The sequence below is a fragment of the Neomonachus schauinslandi genome, chromosome X, assembly GCF_002201575.2.
Source record: "Neomonachus schauinslandi chromosome X, ASM220157v2, whole genome shotgun sequence".
Classification (NCBI taxonomy): Eukaryota; Metazoa; Chordata; class Mammalia; order Carnivora; family Phocidae; genus Neomonachus; species Neomonachus schauinslandi.
The window spans coordinates 82420729-82436396 of NC_058419.1; the positions used below are offsets into that span (position 1 = coordinate 82420729).

A 15668-nucleotide genomic window follows, 5' to 3' on the forward strand; every position below is an offset into this window, starting at 1 on the left:
GAAACTGGTAAATAGAAGGAAAAAATCAAATAACAATCCTTCCATTTATCCACTGTGTTACCAAATAATTAATGTGAAGATTCTCTTTAGAGAAGTATGCTGGCTAATAAATGAGAAGGAGAAATAAAATATCTTCATTCTACAATCTGTAATGGAATATTAGATCTAGGTGATAATCATCAGTGTCTGCTAACATCATAAAAAAAGAGATAACCAGACATTATGTGTCTCCAGATGGAAATACACAGCACTACTTGTGAGGTATTCTTGCTAAAAGAAAAAAAAAAGGAACAAGAAAAAAACAACTTGGAACTAATAAAGGCTCCATCTCTAACAACCAATTTATAGGTAAATCAGGAGACATATGGATATATGTTAAACAATTACAAAGGGAGGATGTCAGCAAAATCTATGAAACTCTAGAGAGTAAAGGACCCAAATTCTTCAGCAAATAAATTGCAAGAAAAACAAAAGAGAGAAAGGAAAGAAAGGAACAACCTATAGATTGAAAGTGACCTAATAGGCATATTAACAAATTATAATGCATGGAAGTAAACTGGATCCTGAGTTGAAATAAATACTTGCTTATTTTTAAATAAATATTTGAAATCTGATTTTCTTTTTTATTAAGTTTTTACATTTTAATTCCACTTTATTGTTAACATACAGTGTTAGATTAGTTTCAGGTGTACAAAAAAGTGATTCAACAATTCTATACAACACCTGGTGCTCACCAAGATAAATGTACTCTTTAATCCCCATCTATTTCACCCATCCCCCACCCCATAACCATCAGTTTGTTCTCTATAGTTAAGAATTTGTTTCTTGGTGTCTCTCTTTTTTCCCCTCTTTGTTCATTTGTTTTGTTTCTTAAATTTCACATGTGAGTGAAATCATATGGTATTTGCTGTTCTCTGTCTGACTTATGAAATCTGATTTTCAAATCAGAGACAGAGCCTTTATTAGATTCAAGTTAGATTTTTCTCCTTCTTCTTTTTGACAAGAATATCTCATAGGTAGTGCTGTGTGCTTCTATCTGGAGACACATAAATGTCTATTGATGGATGAATGGATAAAGATGTGGTATATATATACAAGGGAGTATCACTCAGCCATAAAAAAAAAAGAGAGAGATCTTGCCATTCGTGACAACATGGGTGGACCTAGAGAGTATAATGCTAAGTGAAATAAGTCAGACAGAGAAAGATGAATACCATATGACTTTACTTATATGTGGAATCTAAAAAACAAAACAAACAGGGACGCCTGGGTGGCTCAGTCAGTTAAGCGGCTGCCTTCGGCCCAGGTCATGATCCCAGAGTCCTGGGATCGAGTCCCACATCAGGCTCCTTGCTCAGCAGGGAGCCTGCTTCTCCCTCTCTCTCCTTCTGCTTGTGCTCTCTCTGTCAAATAAATAAAATCTTAAAAAAATAAATAAATAAAAAATAAAAAACAAAACAAACAAAAAACAAAAACAGAATCATAAATACAAAGAACAAACTAGTAGTTGCCAGAGGGGAGGGAGTTGAAGGATGAATGAAATATGTGAAGGGGACTAAGAGGTACAAACTTCCAGTTACAAAATAAGTAAGTCATGGAGATGAAAAGTACAGCATAGGGAATAGAGTCAATAATATTTTAATAACATTGTATGGTGACAGACAGTGGCTACACTTATTGTGGTAAGCATTGAGTAATGTATAGAATTGTTGAATCACCATGCTGTACACCTGAAACTAATATAACATTGTGTGCCAACTATACTTCAATTTAAAAAAATTTAAAAAAAGAGAGAAAAACTATGTATGAAACAATTGGAAAATGTTATGCGAGGGATGGATATTTGAAGATATTTAGCAATTATAATTAATTTTTAAAATGCAATAATGTTATTGTGCTTATATTTTTAAAGTGTCTATATCTTTTAGAGATACATACTGAAATAATCTTTTACTAAGTGATATGATGTTTAGGATTAGCTTCAAAATAACCTGTGGGTAGAGGGAAGAATGTGGGCGTATAGATCCAAGAATTCTTAATTGTTGAAGCTGGGTGAGATTTACGTGGTTTCTTTATATTATATCTTGTCATGTATCTCACACTATTTATAACAGAAAGCTTTTTTTTAATGTCCAAAGCCACAATGTAGACTAATTTTTTTTAAGATTTTATTTATTTATTTGACGGAGAGAGAGAGAGAGAGAGAGCGCACAAGCAGGGGGAGGGGCAGAAGGAGAGGGAGAAGCAGGCTCCCGGCTGAGCAGGAAGCCCTATGCTGGGCTCTATCCTAGGACACTGGGATCATGACCTGAGCCAAAGACAGATGCTTAACTAACTGACTAAGCCACCCAGGCGCCCCAATGTAGACTAATTAATCAGAATTTCTGGGTATGGTGCCAGGGCACTGGTATTTCTCAAAGCTATTTTCAATGAATTTACTATGCAGCTAACGTTTAGAGACAATAATATAAATAAACAGGGCCTTACCTTCGTCACCCCCCACTCAGAATAAGAAGTACAGAAGTACACTTGCATTGGCTCAGCAGCTCAAAGATGCCACAAGGATACCAAAGCCTCTAACCTCCTACTCAACCATTTTCAGTAGGTTGACTCTATGACCATATGCATGTCACGACATGGCTGCAACAGCTCCAGGTATCTCTATCACATTCCAAGTACCATCATCTTTGCTCACATCTATCCTTTTTATTAAGAAACAGCCTTTTCTGTATAAATCCCCTGCACATTCCGCATATACTCTACTGGGCAGACCTGGGCCACATGGCCACATTTAGATGTAAGGGAGGCTGGAAAGAACCATCATCTAACAAAGGGGAATAGGATAGCCATGACTGGATTGGAAAAATTCTGAGTCTCCCCCCTGGACTGGACATACTGCTTCTTTAAAAACAAAAACCAGTTTTTCTTACCACAGGGCATTGGTAGGAAAAGCTATTGGGTCAACAATCAACAAATCTAGTAAGAACCTGAGCTGGTTGGGTCAAAAACACAGTCAAGGGTAAGGATTGAATATGCCCCGAGGGGAATAAACTCATAAGCATTGAGCCACATACCATTTCCAGGACTTTGGTAACTTCTACCTTGTTCAGGCCTCACAACAATCCCATAACAGAGGCAGCCAGCATTATATCCATGTTATGCATGAGGGACCAGAGACTCATAGAAGAGGGGTGAGGTGGCTTGTTTGGGGGTTCCTATTATTGCCTCCAAAGCACATTACTTTACCCCTCTGCCATGGGCCATAGTTCCTTCTCTGGCTTACCAAGATCACTTTCTGAAACATAAACAGGGGAAGAAAAAGAGGTCCACTATTTCCTAGGCAGGAAGCAGACGTATTTTGATGCTGGCCACTTCTCTGATGATGGAGTCTTCTGGCAGAGGTGGAGGCACTACGGTGACCTAGAGCAGAATTCGCCCTTCATGGTAGCTGTTAGTGGCGGTCTGCACACCCAGCTCATATGTGTTATCTGGGATTCTACTGACTCAGTCAGGCACTGGTAGATAGTGTGGAGCCTGACACTTGTACCTGGGGGTCTTGGCGATGTCACCATCTGCAGAGTCGGCTTTCTTACTGCCAATATTGACAGCAGTTTTGACCTTTTTGTCTTACAGAATGAATCTGACATGCATTCAACATCCCCCCCCCCCCCCAAAAAAAAAAAAAACTACCTGCATGCGCAGTTCAGATTCTGCTATGAAATTTCTCAGGCCCCCAACTTCCCTCCAGGTCTTGAATACTGTGCCATCCATAGAGCCAAACAGTTCTTCTTGAAATACATTAAGTTGTGGTCACTGCAATGTTTTACTCACCACCAGGATCTTGTGAAGCCACCTCTCATCCATCCTGAATCACCGTCCTTTAAGGTTAGGGCCTCCTTAGATATATCTCCTGCCCTTCAAACCCTCTGTGTGCCCTTCTTTTTTTTTTTTAATATTTTATTTATTTATTTATTTATTTATTTATTTATTTATTTATTTATTTATTTATTTATTTGTCAGAGAGAGAGAAAGAGAACACAAGCAGGGGGAACAGCAGGCAGAGGGAGAAGCAGGCTCCCAGCTGAGCAAGGAGCCTGATATGGGGCTCATGACCTGGAATCCTGACCTGAGCCAAAGGCAGGCCCTTAACCGACTGAGCCACCCAGGTGTCCCCTGTGTGTCCTTCTTAAATATGTGAAATGCATAGTTGCAGCTCATCTACTATTTCAGACCACAGTTCTTTTTGGCTTAGCACGCACTGAGGAACACGGATGGGGATAGAGCATTCTGTCATTAGCACCACTCAGAGATAAGCCTTTAGATGTTTAAAAAATGTATTAATACATTTTATTTAACCTATTCACATATACCCTACCAAACTGGCAAAAGAGGCTAAAGCAGTTTAGAAAGCTAAATAATATATGTTACATGAACATCAGTTAAAGCAAGGTGCCAAAAGAAAGACAAAGGTAGAAATCAAACACTAACCTTTAATCCAAGGACTGTCAGTTAAACCTGCAGAAGCCATTTGGGGTCTGTCTTAGTCACTTGCCATGTGACAATGTATTCTGTGAATTTATTGGTGTGGCAAAAGGTCACTGGCAGAGCTAGTAAAAGCACTCTCTGGAGGAGATAATTCTAGTCTCTGTTAGAGACTTTAAGAAGCCTTTTACTAAGTGTACCAAATGTGACAGAAGAGTTTTAAGTGGATACATATTGGATACATAGTGTATCAAGTGAGAGATACACTGACTCGATTGCATACAGCAGCCTGACTATGGACAAGTCTTTTTGTTTGTTTTTGCCCTCTCATGCTAAAATTGGGGGACAATATTCTCTGCTTAGACTTTTGAAGTTCAGCAATCAAAGAGGACCTTCATTAGATGGCTGAGAAACGTCTTCAAATTTTCTGTGTAGGTAAATTCTGGTTGCTTAATAGGAATCTGTAGAAAATAAGGGGCTTTGCTGAACTTTTTATTGATGGCTGATTCTTAGAGCTTGAACCTTTTGCCCACTAACTTATAAAAGAAATCATACAATATTTTTAAGGGTAAGTAAAGCGGATATTGTAACTGAAAACTAGAACAAATGGAAATATACCAACAGTCTCAACAGAAAATATCAAAAGAACCCCTTTAAACATAAACATAAAATCTGGATCAATGTGAACATGTTCAAGTGCTCAGGTCTTGGCAGAACTTCCATGGTCGTTGGAGAGTTTCTTTTTTAATGGTCATGAAATGGTAACTAATCATCTCCCTACTGAAAAACAGTCCATTTTAACTAAAATGAGTTGAATATTTGAACTGCAAAATGTTTATAAGTAAACTTTATAAAAGCAGGTTCTTGCATTGTAGTAAAACAGAATCAAGAAATTGTGAAAGGAGTGTCTATTTTGAAAAAGGATTTATCTTTTGAAGACAGGAACAGTAACCGTAGTAAGTATTAAAAGCACTGGCAGTTTGTTCTGGGTACCAGAGAAAGATGCTCAAAGTGAGTAATGTGGGAGGTCTGCTAGCTTCTACCCAGTCCAAACCTTCCCTTTTCCTTTTTGGGTCTCTGCTGCAATACAGAATAAGTTGGCCCCTTTCCCTGAATTTCAGATTTGTCCCATAATGACCAGAGAAATAAAGGCAGAGGTTTGGGAGAAAAACTGCCAAGAGCCAGTGGGTAGACATTTATTGAGAAAGCCTTAAGCAGGAAGTTCATAATGTTTTTACAGCATGCAGCCTGACTTGGGGAGATTCTACATTATATTGGTTGCCAGATGAAGCTCTGAAGACAGTTAAGTTAAACTGGCCTGAAATGGAGGCAACAGGGGACCTCTGAAAGGACACTGCTCGGTATGCCCTAGGGAGAACTAGTGTTGTGTTTGTGAACAGCCCCACGTTTGCAGTATCGGAGACCACCATCAGACATTAAGAACTAGAAAGGACGGCATTCAGGAAGTTAGAAATGTTATCATGAGTTTATGTCCAGTTTCCTAAAGAGCCAGTCTGGTGTCTCCAATCACCTGGACGATCTGTTTTTCACTGAAATGAAAAGACCTAGTTTCTGAAATCTATTTCCAGAGGTTTATGTCCTGGTCTCTGAAGTATGTATACATGCGTGCACGCACGCACGCGCGCACACACACACACACACGGTTCAGAGCTCCTGGTGGAGAATTTGCTATTCAACTGGCTATTGAGAAAGACATTTAGGAGCCAGTTTTTGAGGGGAAATTATCCAAATTGGATGGAGAAAAAGTTCTGTCCTTCTTGTGGCTTTGGCCTATTAGTGAAAGATATCTGCAATAATCCTATTGGTAAACTACTAAAATTCTGAAAAAATGAGGTTGATGCAACACCAGAAATATATTTTTTTAAGTGGCTGCAGGGCAAAACTTCTGGCAGACACTGAATTGGTCTGTTTTGTACAAAATTCAGAGCACAGAGGCAAGAGAAGGAATCTAAAATAAAGATGAAACTCTTGCCACTGACATTCTATTATTAAAGGACTGGGTCCAAGACAATATGAGGTGTATCCATGTGGATTAGGTTAGCTGACATAGGACAAAAGAAAAATCCTTGTTTCCCATGTGGGTGCCCCTGAAGATCTATGATGTATGAGTCACAGAACCATGCTATTGATGCTCTGAAAAGACCTGTGGCTATCTCTGACAGGTTAGAAATCCTGGAGGAACATGGGTACACAAACCAAGGGACCATGGCATACCTTGCCTAAGCATGGGCCCAGGTTGTTCTGCAGCCAGTCTCCACCCCTTTCCAACCATCCCATGAGTGTGAAGAACAGGCCCTGCCCACCATTGGGCAGATGTTCACATTGGGTCACTACCACTTACCAAGACTGAAAGCTCTTGCAGCTGTGGATAGTTATGCAGGTTATAAAGCTGCCGTCCCAGCAATCAAAGCAGCCACCTCAGGATGGAGAGTTGGATGTTTTCCTTAATACACTGTTCAGAGACAAGTCTAGTGACTCTGACTCAAAAGTGGGCTGTGATCTGATTGTAAAAATGACCTTCTACCTTTCCTACCAACTCCAAGCACGGAAGAATACAAAAGTGGAATGGGCTAATTTCCCAGCTTGGGGCCCACACTAACCCTTACTTTTCAGGAAATGACTTACAGCCCTATTGCAAGCATGTATCTTCTCAACATTCATGCCCCCTATCGTGTTGTATCCCACATCACAAGTCTCATGGTGAACAAAGCAAAGTGGTATATTCAGATGATGGAGTATGGATAAGAGTTTAGTCAACATATGGTCTGAATCCCCAGGTATACTTGTAATGTGGCAATGCTTTCTTCTCCAAATCCCAAGTGGGGAGACAGAAGAGCTCCTTTATTGATTCGAATTGGACAGAGAAAACAAAATTCACTGGGAAGAGCCCTCAAATAGATTTTTTTTCCGAATGAAAAATCTTCTTTTAATACAAACCTGTGCATTGTTTGTAAATGCCTCTTTCAAAACAGTGAGTGTAGGACAGTATTTAAAAGCCCAAGTAGGGGTGCCTGGGTGGCTCAGTCGTTAAGCGTCTGCCTTCGGCTCGGGTCATGATCCCAGGGGCCTGGGATGGAGCCCTGCATCGGGCTCTCTGCTCGGCGGGAAGCCTGCTTCTCTCTCTCCCACTCCCCCTGCTTGTGTTCCCTCTCTCGCTGTGTCTTTCTCTGTCAAATAAATAAATAAAATCTTAAAAAAAAATAAAATAAAAGCCCAAGTAATATGATGTGTTCAATGACTTGAGAAAGTAAAAAAGCTAATTGAATACTATTATGTACAAATTTTTAAAAATATTCAAAAGCATTTCAGATACCAATAAGAGTTTCAAATGGAATATTTTATTGACATGTTAGTTGTCTTTTTAACATGTACACACACACTGACACACTCTGATCTGCATGGAACAAGGGTTGTCTAAATATCCTAAGAGAAAATGAAAAATTAAAAAATATATTAATTTTTCATTGTTATAGACAATTACACCCACATCACTTACAAAGCTATTACTGGTTCTGTCCAAGGGAGCAAAATGGCATAGGAGGAGGAAAGTTGTGGGTCAATTCAACAGTGACATAACTGAGATCTCAACATGAGAAAGCTGACAAAACATGGATTTTTGCTGTGAATTTTCTCTTTGCAAAATATGAAGAAAAGTCTGTCAATGGGCAGTAAATAAGAGAAAGTGGTGAACTTTTGTAGTCAATTCTCACAGTATTGTGCAGGGGCATCAAGAAAACTGCTTAGTCCTTCTCTGGGACCAGTTTCAGAACTTTTCCAATTGCAATGGTCTTACCCTCATCTCTTAAAGTAAAACGACCCATCTGAGGAAAATCTTTGAATGTTTCAAGGCAGATAGTCCCTGCTGTCCTTAAACGGGCAATGCACACTTGATCTTGTTTCACGAAGCGGGGCCGTGTCTTACTTTTCTCTCCTGACTTTTTGTCTACCAAGGAGATTAAGGCTGTTATCTCAACTTCCTCAATACAAGTATGAATGTGCAGCACCGCATTATAGCCTGGGCAGATGATGGACTTGTGCTCAATAATCACTATCTGAACATCAAAGGTGCGTCCAGAATGGCACAGATTATTGGGGTCACAAAGTATGAATCCTGGAAGAATCTCTTCTTCTTCAATTCCCTTCAGTCTGATTTTAAGGTTTTCACCTGGGGCTACATAATCAGTTTCAGCATCATCAGAAAGAATTCCAAGAACTTCCACATTGTGCTTGTTTGGCATCATCACAAGCTGCTGGCCCTTAAAAATGGATCCTGATTCCAGCTTTCCCAGGACCACAGTGCCCATATCCTTGTACTTATCCACAATTGGCAGTCTAATTGGTCCATCAATTGATCTGTTGAAGTTTGGCATATTATCCAAATATGGAATAAATGGTAATCCAGTGTACCAAGGGCAAAAATCTGATTGCTCTTTAATATTTGCCCCCGTCAGCCCTGAGCAGGGCATAAAGTGAATGTCCTTTTTGGGACTAAAGCCGACTTTTTTCAAAAAGGGCACCAGTTTTTCTTTACATTCTTCATATCTCTCGCTGCTCCAATTAACTGTGGGATCATCCATCTTATTAATAAGCACTACTAAATGTTTTACCCCTGCTGTTTTTGCCAACATCGCATGTTCTCTTGTCTGTCCACCTTTCTCAAATCCAGTTTCAAATTCTCCTTTCCTGGCAGAGATTACCAGTACAGCCAGATCAGCTTGAGAAGCACCACCAATCATATTTGGGACAAAACTCTTGTGTCCAGGAGCATCTAAAATGGTGAAATGTTTCTTTTCTGTTTCAAAATAGGCACGACCCACTTCTACTGTTTTACCCTTGTCTCGTTCTTCCTGATTTGTATCTAAGGCCCAGGACAAATACCAAGTTTCTCTGTTTTTTTCTTTAGCTTCTCTCTCATATTTCTCAAGTGTCCTTTTGTCAACCATTCCTGTCAAAAACATGATTTGTCCTCCAATGGTTGACTTTCCAGCATCTACATGCCCAATGAATACCACATTTACGTGTTCTTTTTTAGGAGCACCTGAGGGCACGAACACAGATTTAGCTTTTCTCATTTCCTCTTTCTCCATCATTTCCTGGCCACTTTCTTCTGGGGGCCCTGAATCTCCCAAGGAACTACCCCCTGGCTCAGCTTCACTTACTTCTTTATTGTGCTCCCATGACTCTTCTAGGATCATCTCCACCTCTCCATTTTCTACAACAGGTTCTGAAAGTTCCATGGTAACGGCTGAATTGGAACCTTCATGCAACACTAACTGTTCCTCTTTGGAATGTTCCACAGGTGCCCCCCGTCCCAGCCTTTTACCTTGAGGGTCGCCCGCGCCGGGGTAGGTTTCATCGATGCTGGTGATGTCGGCCGGGGGGGTCTGCGGCTGGGCCGAGCCCCGCAGAAAGGACGGCACGAACTCCGCGGCGTGTACGTTAGGCACGAAGGGTTTGGCATTGACGTTGAGCTGACGGCTGAAGGCCGAACTGAGATGCTCCCGCTGGGCCTCGGCAAGCGCCGAGGAGGCTCGGTCTCCGCTCGGGGCCGAACCCGGGGCTTCCATGTCCACCTGGTCCCAGCAGTCGGGCGCCGAGTCGCTGCTGCTGCTGCCCGGATCCATGGTCTGAGGACCTGATGGGTGGCGGGGAGGGAGCGAGGTTAACACGCCAGAAAGAGCGGGCTACGCCGCCAAGGGGTAAGGCTGCAAGAGCGAAGTGCCAGGGGGGAGCGACACGAACCTTAGCGGCAGCGCGGCGGCAGCTAAGTCCCAACACTGCATTCGCAACTGCGGCAGCAGCAGCAGCAGATATGGCGGCTCAACCCTCTCCTCTTGTGTGTGAGCGGATCTCCTCCCCCAAACCCCAACCACTTCCGACTCCTCCACCGCCGACCCAACGCGGGGCGTGGATTGACCCCTCGCTGCCATCCGTACGCTCGCCTCCTTAGTTCTCAGCCATGGGCTAAGTCCAAAAGTAGAATTTGTAAAACGAAATTGTCCATTCATTTCTGTTCACACGGTCTGGGAGAGCAATTTGACGGTGTAATGATTAACCCTAGACTGGCACACGTGGTTTACAATTCTACTCAAAGATCCAAGTAAAAACGAGAATGGCTATTGAACAAATGGAGGCAGGAGATGGGTTAACTACCCCGAAACCCAGCAACCAAAGGAAGACGTTAGTGACTAGAGAGGCACTCATGAAATAGATGATGTACCTGAACCTAGGAAATGCCACTTAAGATCACTCATTAATTTGAAACCCAGAGGCTTTTTGATTTTCCTTCTTCCGGAGGGCCCCCGTAAGCCTGTAACTCTTGCTGATGGCTTCTGTGCTGTAAGGATGGGGTTAGAACTTGTTTTCATGTTAAGCACCGTGGCTGTGTATGTGGAAGGAACGCCGAAGGAAAACCTTGTCCCGGTGAAGCTGCCCAACTTACAGCTTTTGTGCAGGTGCCTGAAAAATGGCTACCCTAAAATGCTCTGGTGGATCCCACAGGCAAACCCTGGACTCAGATCATTTGTATGCTAACCAACTGTATCCTGCCCCACTCACCAGCACCTCCCCAGACTACACTCTGGGTCCACAGTCTTTCTTGCCCCATTCTGGAGGCTTGGAACCCTACTCACTGCTGGTATTGCTGGTACTGGGTTTGTCTAAGAACAAATCAGTGTCATGTTGGAACCTTTCTCAGTTAGTAGTAATGACATGGGGCTGTGGATGTCAGCCTAATTAAACTGATGAAGACCTCTGAGATGAACAAAGTCCATAGACACTAATCAATAGAATCTCACCCTCAGAAAGAGTTTGTAACATTTGAGCCAAAGCCTAGAAGAGCTGGTCTGTAAATTATCTTAATTTAGATAAAACTGAAATAGAAAAAAAAAGATCTTGGGAAAATACAATTTGCTAGTACAAGGTAAGGTCATAAAGTTGGATATTAAATAAATCCAACAAGTCAAAATACTTTTAAAAATTGGTGACTGATTTTTAATGTAACAATTTTGTTCTCTGGACTTTAGGAGTAGAAAAAAAATGTTCTATGTCTAACAGACCTGGACCCTTGATGGTTTTGGTCTAGTGCTGTCACTATTTTACTAGTTCTGTGCTGTTCCCAAGCCATTAGATATCAAACCCCTTCATTCTTTTTGCCTCTGGTAATGGTTTAATTATTTGTTGTCACATAAAGAGAGTGTGCATGCTTATTCACAATGAATAGGAAGAACTGTGAGGTTGAATGTGCAGAGAACCTTGGACAATACTCCACACATGCTGGAGCCTTTCTTGGGCATTCTGTAAACCTAGGATAGACTTAATAAAATGTCTCTGGGAGAACTTGTCAAGCAAGGTTTAGGCAGTTGTGTTCACATTAGTTTCGTATTAGCAAGGAAGCTGGACAGACTTGGGATGTTTTCTTCACCTGGGTCAATTGCATTGATTATGAGAATGTTAACATGACTACTATTTAATAATATCTCTGCTAGAGAACAGAGGATGCTTCACTTCTAAAACCTTAAAGAAAAAATGAGAAATAGTGAGAGGATATCCTCACAAGCCATCATCCTTGGGGCTCAGGGTGGGGGCAGGTCCATCCAAGAGAGAGAAATATTGACAGGACTATACACACAGAAACTAACCTTGGACCAAATTCATTTGATTTGCGAGATGGGGTGAGTGTCTCAAGTTTATCTGCCTAGAACTTTGAAAGAGTTCATCAATAAGTGAGCGAATTGTCTTCACCAAAGATTTTTTTTTTTTTAAGTGCAGGCAATATCTGGTCATTGCCTAATCATTTCTTCTTAAAATTTTTTGTGAAATATAGCACAAATATAGAAATTTGCATAACAAACAATTATTGTTTATTGACTTACAAGGGAAACACACTTGTAACCACCACACAAATCAATGATTAGAAATTTGCTGGCCAACTCAGCAGACTTCTCAGTACCCTGTCCAGTCACAACCCACCCCCTCTCTCCCTAAGTGTAACCACTATCCTGACATTTATGGTTTATCCATTATTTCCTGTATAGTTTTATCACACTGATGTATACTCAAACACTACAGTTCAATTTTACCTAGCTTTTTTTTTTTGATACCTCTTTTAAGTCTCAATCTACAGGTTCCCAACCTATCCTCCCTTATTTCTGTATCATTTATTCATTGAAGAAAATGGGTGATGTGACTTGTAGAGTTTTCTACATTCTTGAGTTTGCTGATTGTATCTTTATAGTATAGTTTAGAATTTTTTCCCCTCTATTTCCTGTATATCAATAATTGGATCTATGAGCTTGACCAGATATAGGTGCAATTTTTAGCATTTGAGTATTTCCATAAACAGGCACATAAGATCAGGTTGTGACTTATTTTACAGTTAGCAGAAATTAATGATGATTGTGTAGAAACACTATATCATTAGGGGTTGCAAAATTGTGATATTGTACTTCTGTCCTTTCTTTATTAATTGGAATACAGCTTTAAAACAATTTTCCTTCAACAATTTTGTTACTTTGAGGTATAAATTTTAAAGGAAACACAGGGAAGCGATTGATTATTTCTCTTTGAGAGTTTTCAAAATAATGATTTGGTTGCCTATAATCCTTCACAGATGACAAATAAGGATATTTCAAAAGAATAAATATGGATTATTGGATTTACATATATTTGATGTATTTAAAACAATTTTCCTTACCGTACTTATTGGTTTATTTATTATCTGGTATGACAAAATGTACCAGACCAATTTTATACATTTCTATTAAACCAAGAATACTGGTTGTCAATGATAACAGGGATAATAAAATTTGAAAATAAAATACTCATTTGACTTATTACATTTTTACATAAGTAGGCTCAGTACTACCAACACCAGTATGATTAGAGAAAACAGATTTTTTTCACAAGGTCTCCATGTTCTCATCCAGTACATTACAGTTAAACTACATCTATCTGATGATAGCTCACTTTGTTGTGTGTGTGTGTGTGTGTGTGTTTTAGTAGCAGGTCGTATTTCAATGATTTTCGATGGATTCTCTTATTTCGTTTTCCCTACCATTCTGTGAAGAAGGTAATCTTAAATCACTCTCTTTTACAGATAAGAAATGGATGTTTAGAGAGGCTGAGTGAATTATCCAAGGTTACATAGCTAGTAAATACTGGACTTGGTGTTCAAACACGGACAAAAAGATTCTAGGGCCATACTGACTTGTAGCACCTATTATATATCAAGAAAGGAATCGGGAGATTTGGTGAGTATAAATCACAAATGGAGGAAGAGTATATAGTCTTAGATCATCTGCAGAGAATGGAAATATGGATGAATTTAAGAAAGGATAATTCAGTTGAGTTCTTCCTGAAGTAAGAGATAACCCTGTGGAGATTCTGAGGGAAGATTGCAATAAGAAAAATGAGGAATGGGGGAAGATATAGAATAGACCTTTGGCGTATAGGTAAGGTGGCTGACTTGGGAGTAGTAAAATTATTTTTTTAAGAATTCCAATTAAACAAAAGCATAATACATAAACACATAAACAAAAACATAATACAGTACTCCAGGTTTGGAGATTCCCTTTTTCCCCCAACATACACCTAGCATCATTGAGCAGCCTAGAGTACAAGCTGAGTTTTAAATTTCATCCAGGATTGAGGAATAGTAGCATCAGATGGGCTAAAAGAAGAACAGGAAAATATCAAGACCCTAGTGAACACAGGGTTAAGAAGACTGTTTTGGATGCCTTATATTGGTTCTCTCAGGATATCTTTGAGCTCTGTTCATAAATTTGCCTCTCTGTATTAAAGAAGATGGAAAGCTTAAGTTTCCATTTCCTAGACTTTTTGCTCCTAAGGTTCCTGATGCATTTTACCTTCTGTCAATCTGATGCACACTGATCAGATTTACTTTAAAGCCAACTTAAATGTAGAGACATGTGGGGTAAGGCAGGCTTGATCTGAGCTATGGAGCCACCTGAAGAAGTATCTTCACTGAGATAACAACTCTGGTAGACTTTCCTGCTTCCAGGTAGACAACTAAGGCACCCTATGCCTAAAGCCAACAGTTGCACTGAAAATATACTGATTTCCCCCTCCTCAACTGTGGCAGCAGTGACAGCTCCCCTTGGGGGCCAATTCTGATGTATGTAATAATCATTCTGAGAGGCCATGAATACACTTATATCTCCAGGCCCTACAAGGACAATATTTAAAAGTCTCTAACTCCCCAATTAATCCCTGTACTATTAACATAGAGTGTTTTCTATTAACAGCAACCAAACACTGACTAGTAGAAGTGCCAAAAAAGCTGGGGTTCAAATTCAAGGCCTGGCATTTCAAACTATTTCCTTTGTTAAATTTCTTTAACTACTCTGTGACTGTTTCCTTAGATAAGTGGAGATGAATCCATATTCACACGTACATCCTAGGGTGCAAGGTGCAAGGATACATGGTGGGGACAAAGAATCACAGAGGCTGAAATTACAAGATACTTCAGCAGCTTCATTACTGCTCAGATACCACTACTATAGTAAAGTGTGGGACAGCAACATCAATCGTGGCTGAAATGCCTGATAGCCAAGCCTGGGAGTATGCACAGAGAACATAGCCTCATTTGAGTTTAAACTGGGGAAAATGCATCTCCATTCTAAGGCAGTCCCTATGTGCCCTATTCACACCACACACACTGGGAAGTTATTCATCCAATGTTGCAAATACTAGGTGAGAACACAACTACAAAACTAAAGCTGATGAGGCAATCCTGTAACTTTCAGAAAAATTTACACAAAATTAAGGGGAATATGAAGAACACTGTACCCTCAGCATTGATAATTTTCTACCAGAACCAAAAACAGCTACAGTAAAATTCAAGGAGGCATACAAATAATAATTGTGTGACATCATAGAAATATTAGTTAATACTAGGAGGTTATCAAGTACATTATGTGTGTCACACACACATTACATTATGTGTGTCATACACACATACACATACATACATACATATAAAATAATATACCAAAATAATCATGCCCACCTTAAATTGACACAAAATAATATGTCATTTATACCTTAATAAGAAAAAAAAATTAAAATAAAATTTGGGGAATCAACCTCCACTAGAATTGAATTACCCAATAGCCAATTGCTGGAGTAGCCTTTCCAGAAAGTAG

General features: G+C 40.0%; 1 protein-coding gene across 1 annotated transcript; it reads right to left on the reverse strand.

Annotated features, from left to right (window-relative positions):
* Nucleotides 1–7826: 7826 nt before the first annotated feature.
* GSPT2 (G1 to S phase transition 2) lies at nucleotides 7827–10265 on the reverse strand. Its single transcript, XM_021690950.1, has 2 exons — nucleotides 10246–10265; nucleotides 7827–10138 (listed from the first exon to the last, which is right to left on the reverse strand). The coding sequence occupies exon 2, from the start codon at nucleotides 10125–10127 to the stop codon at nucleotides 8244–8246; it is 1884 nt and encodes a 627-aa protein (XP_021546625.1). The 5' UTR covers nucleotides 10128–10138; nucleotides 10246–10265; the 3' UTR covers nucleotides 7827–8243.
* Between the last annotated feature and the right edge of the window lie 5403 nt (nucleotides 10266–15668).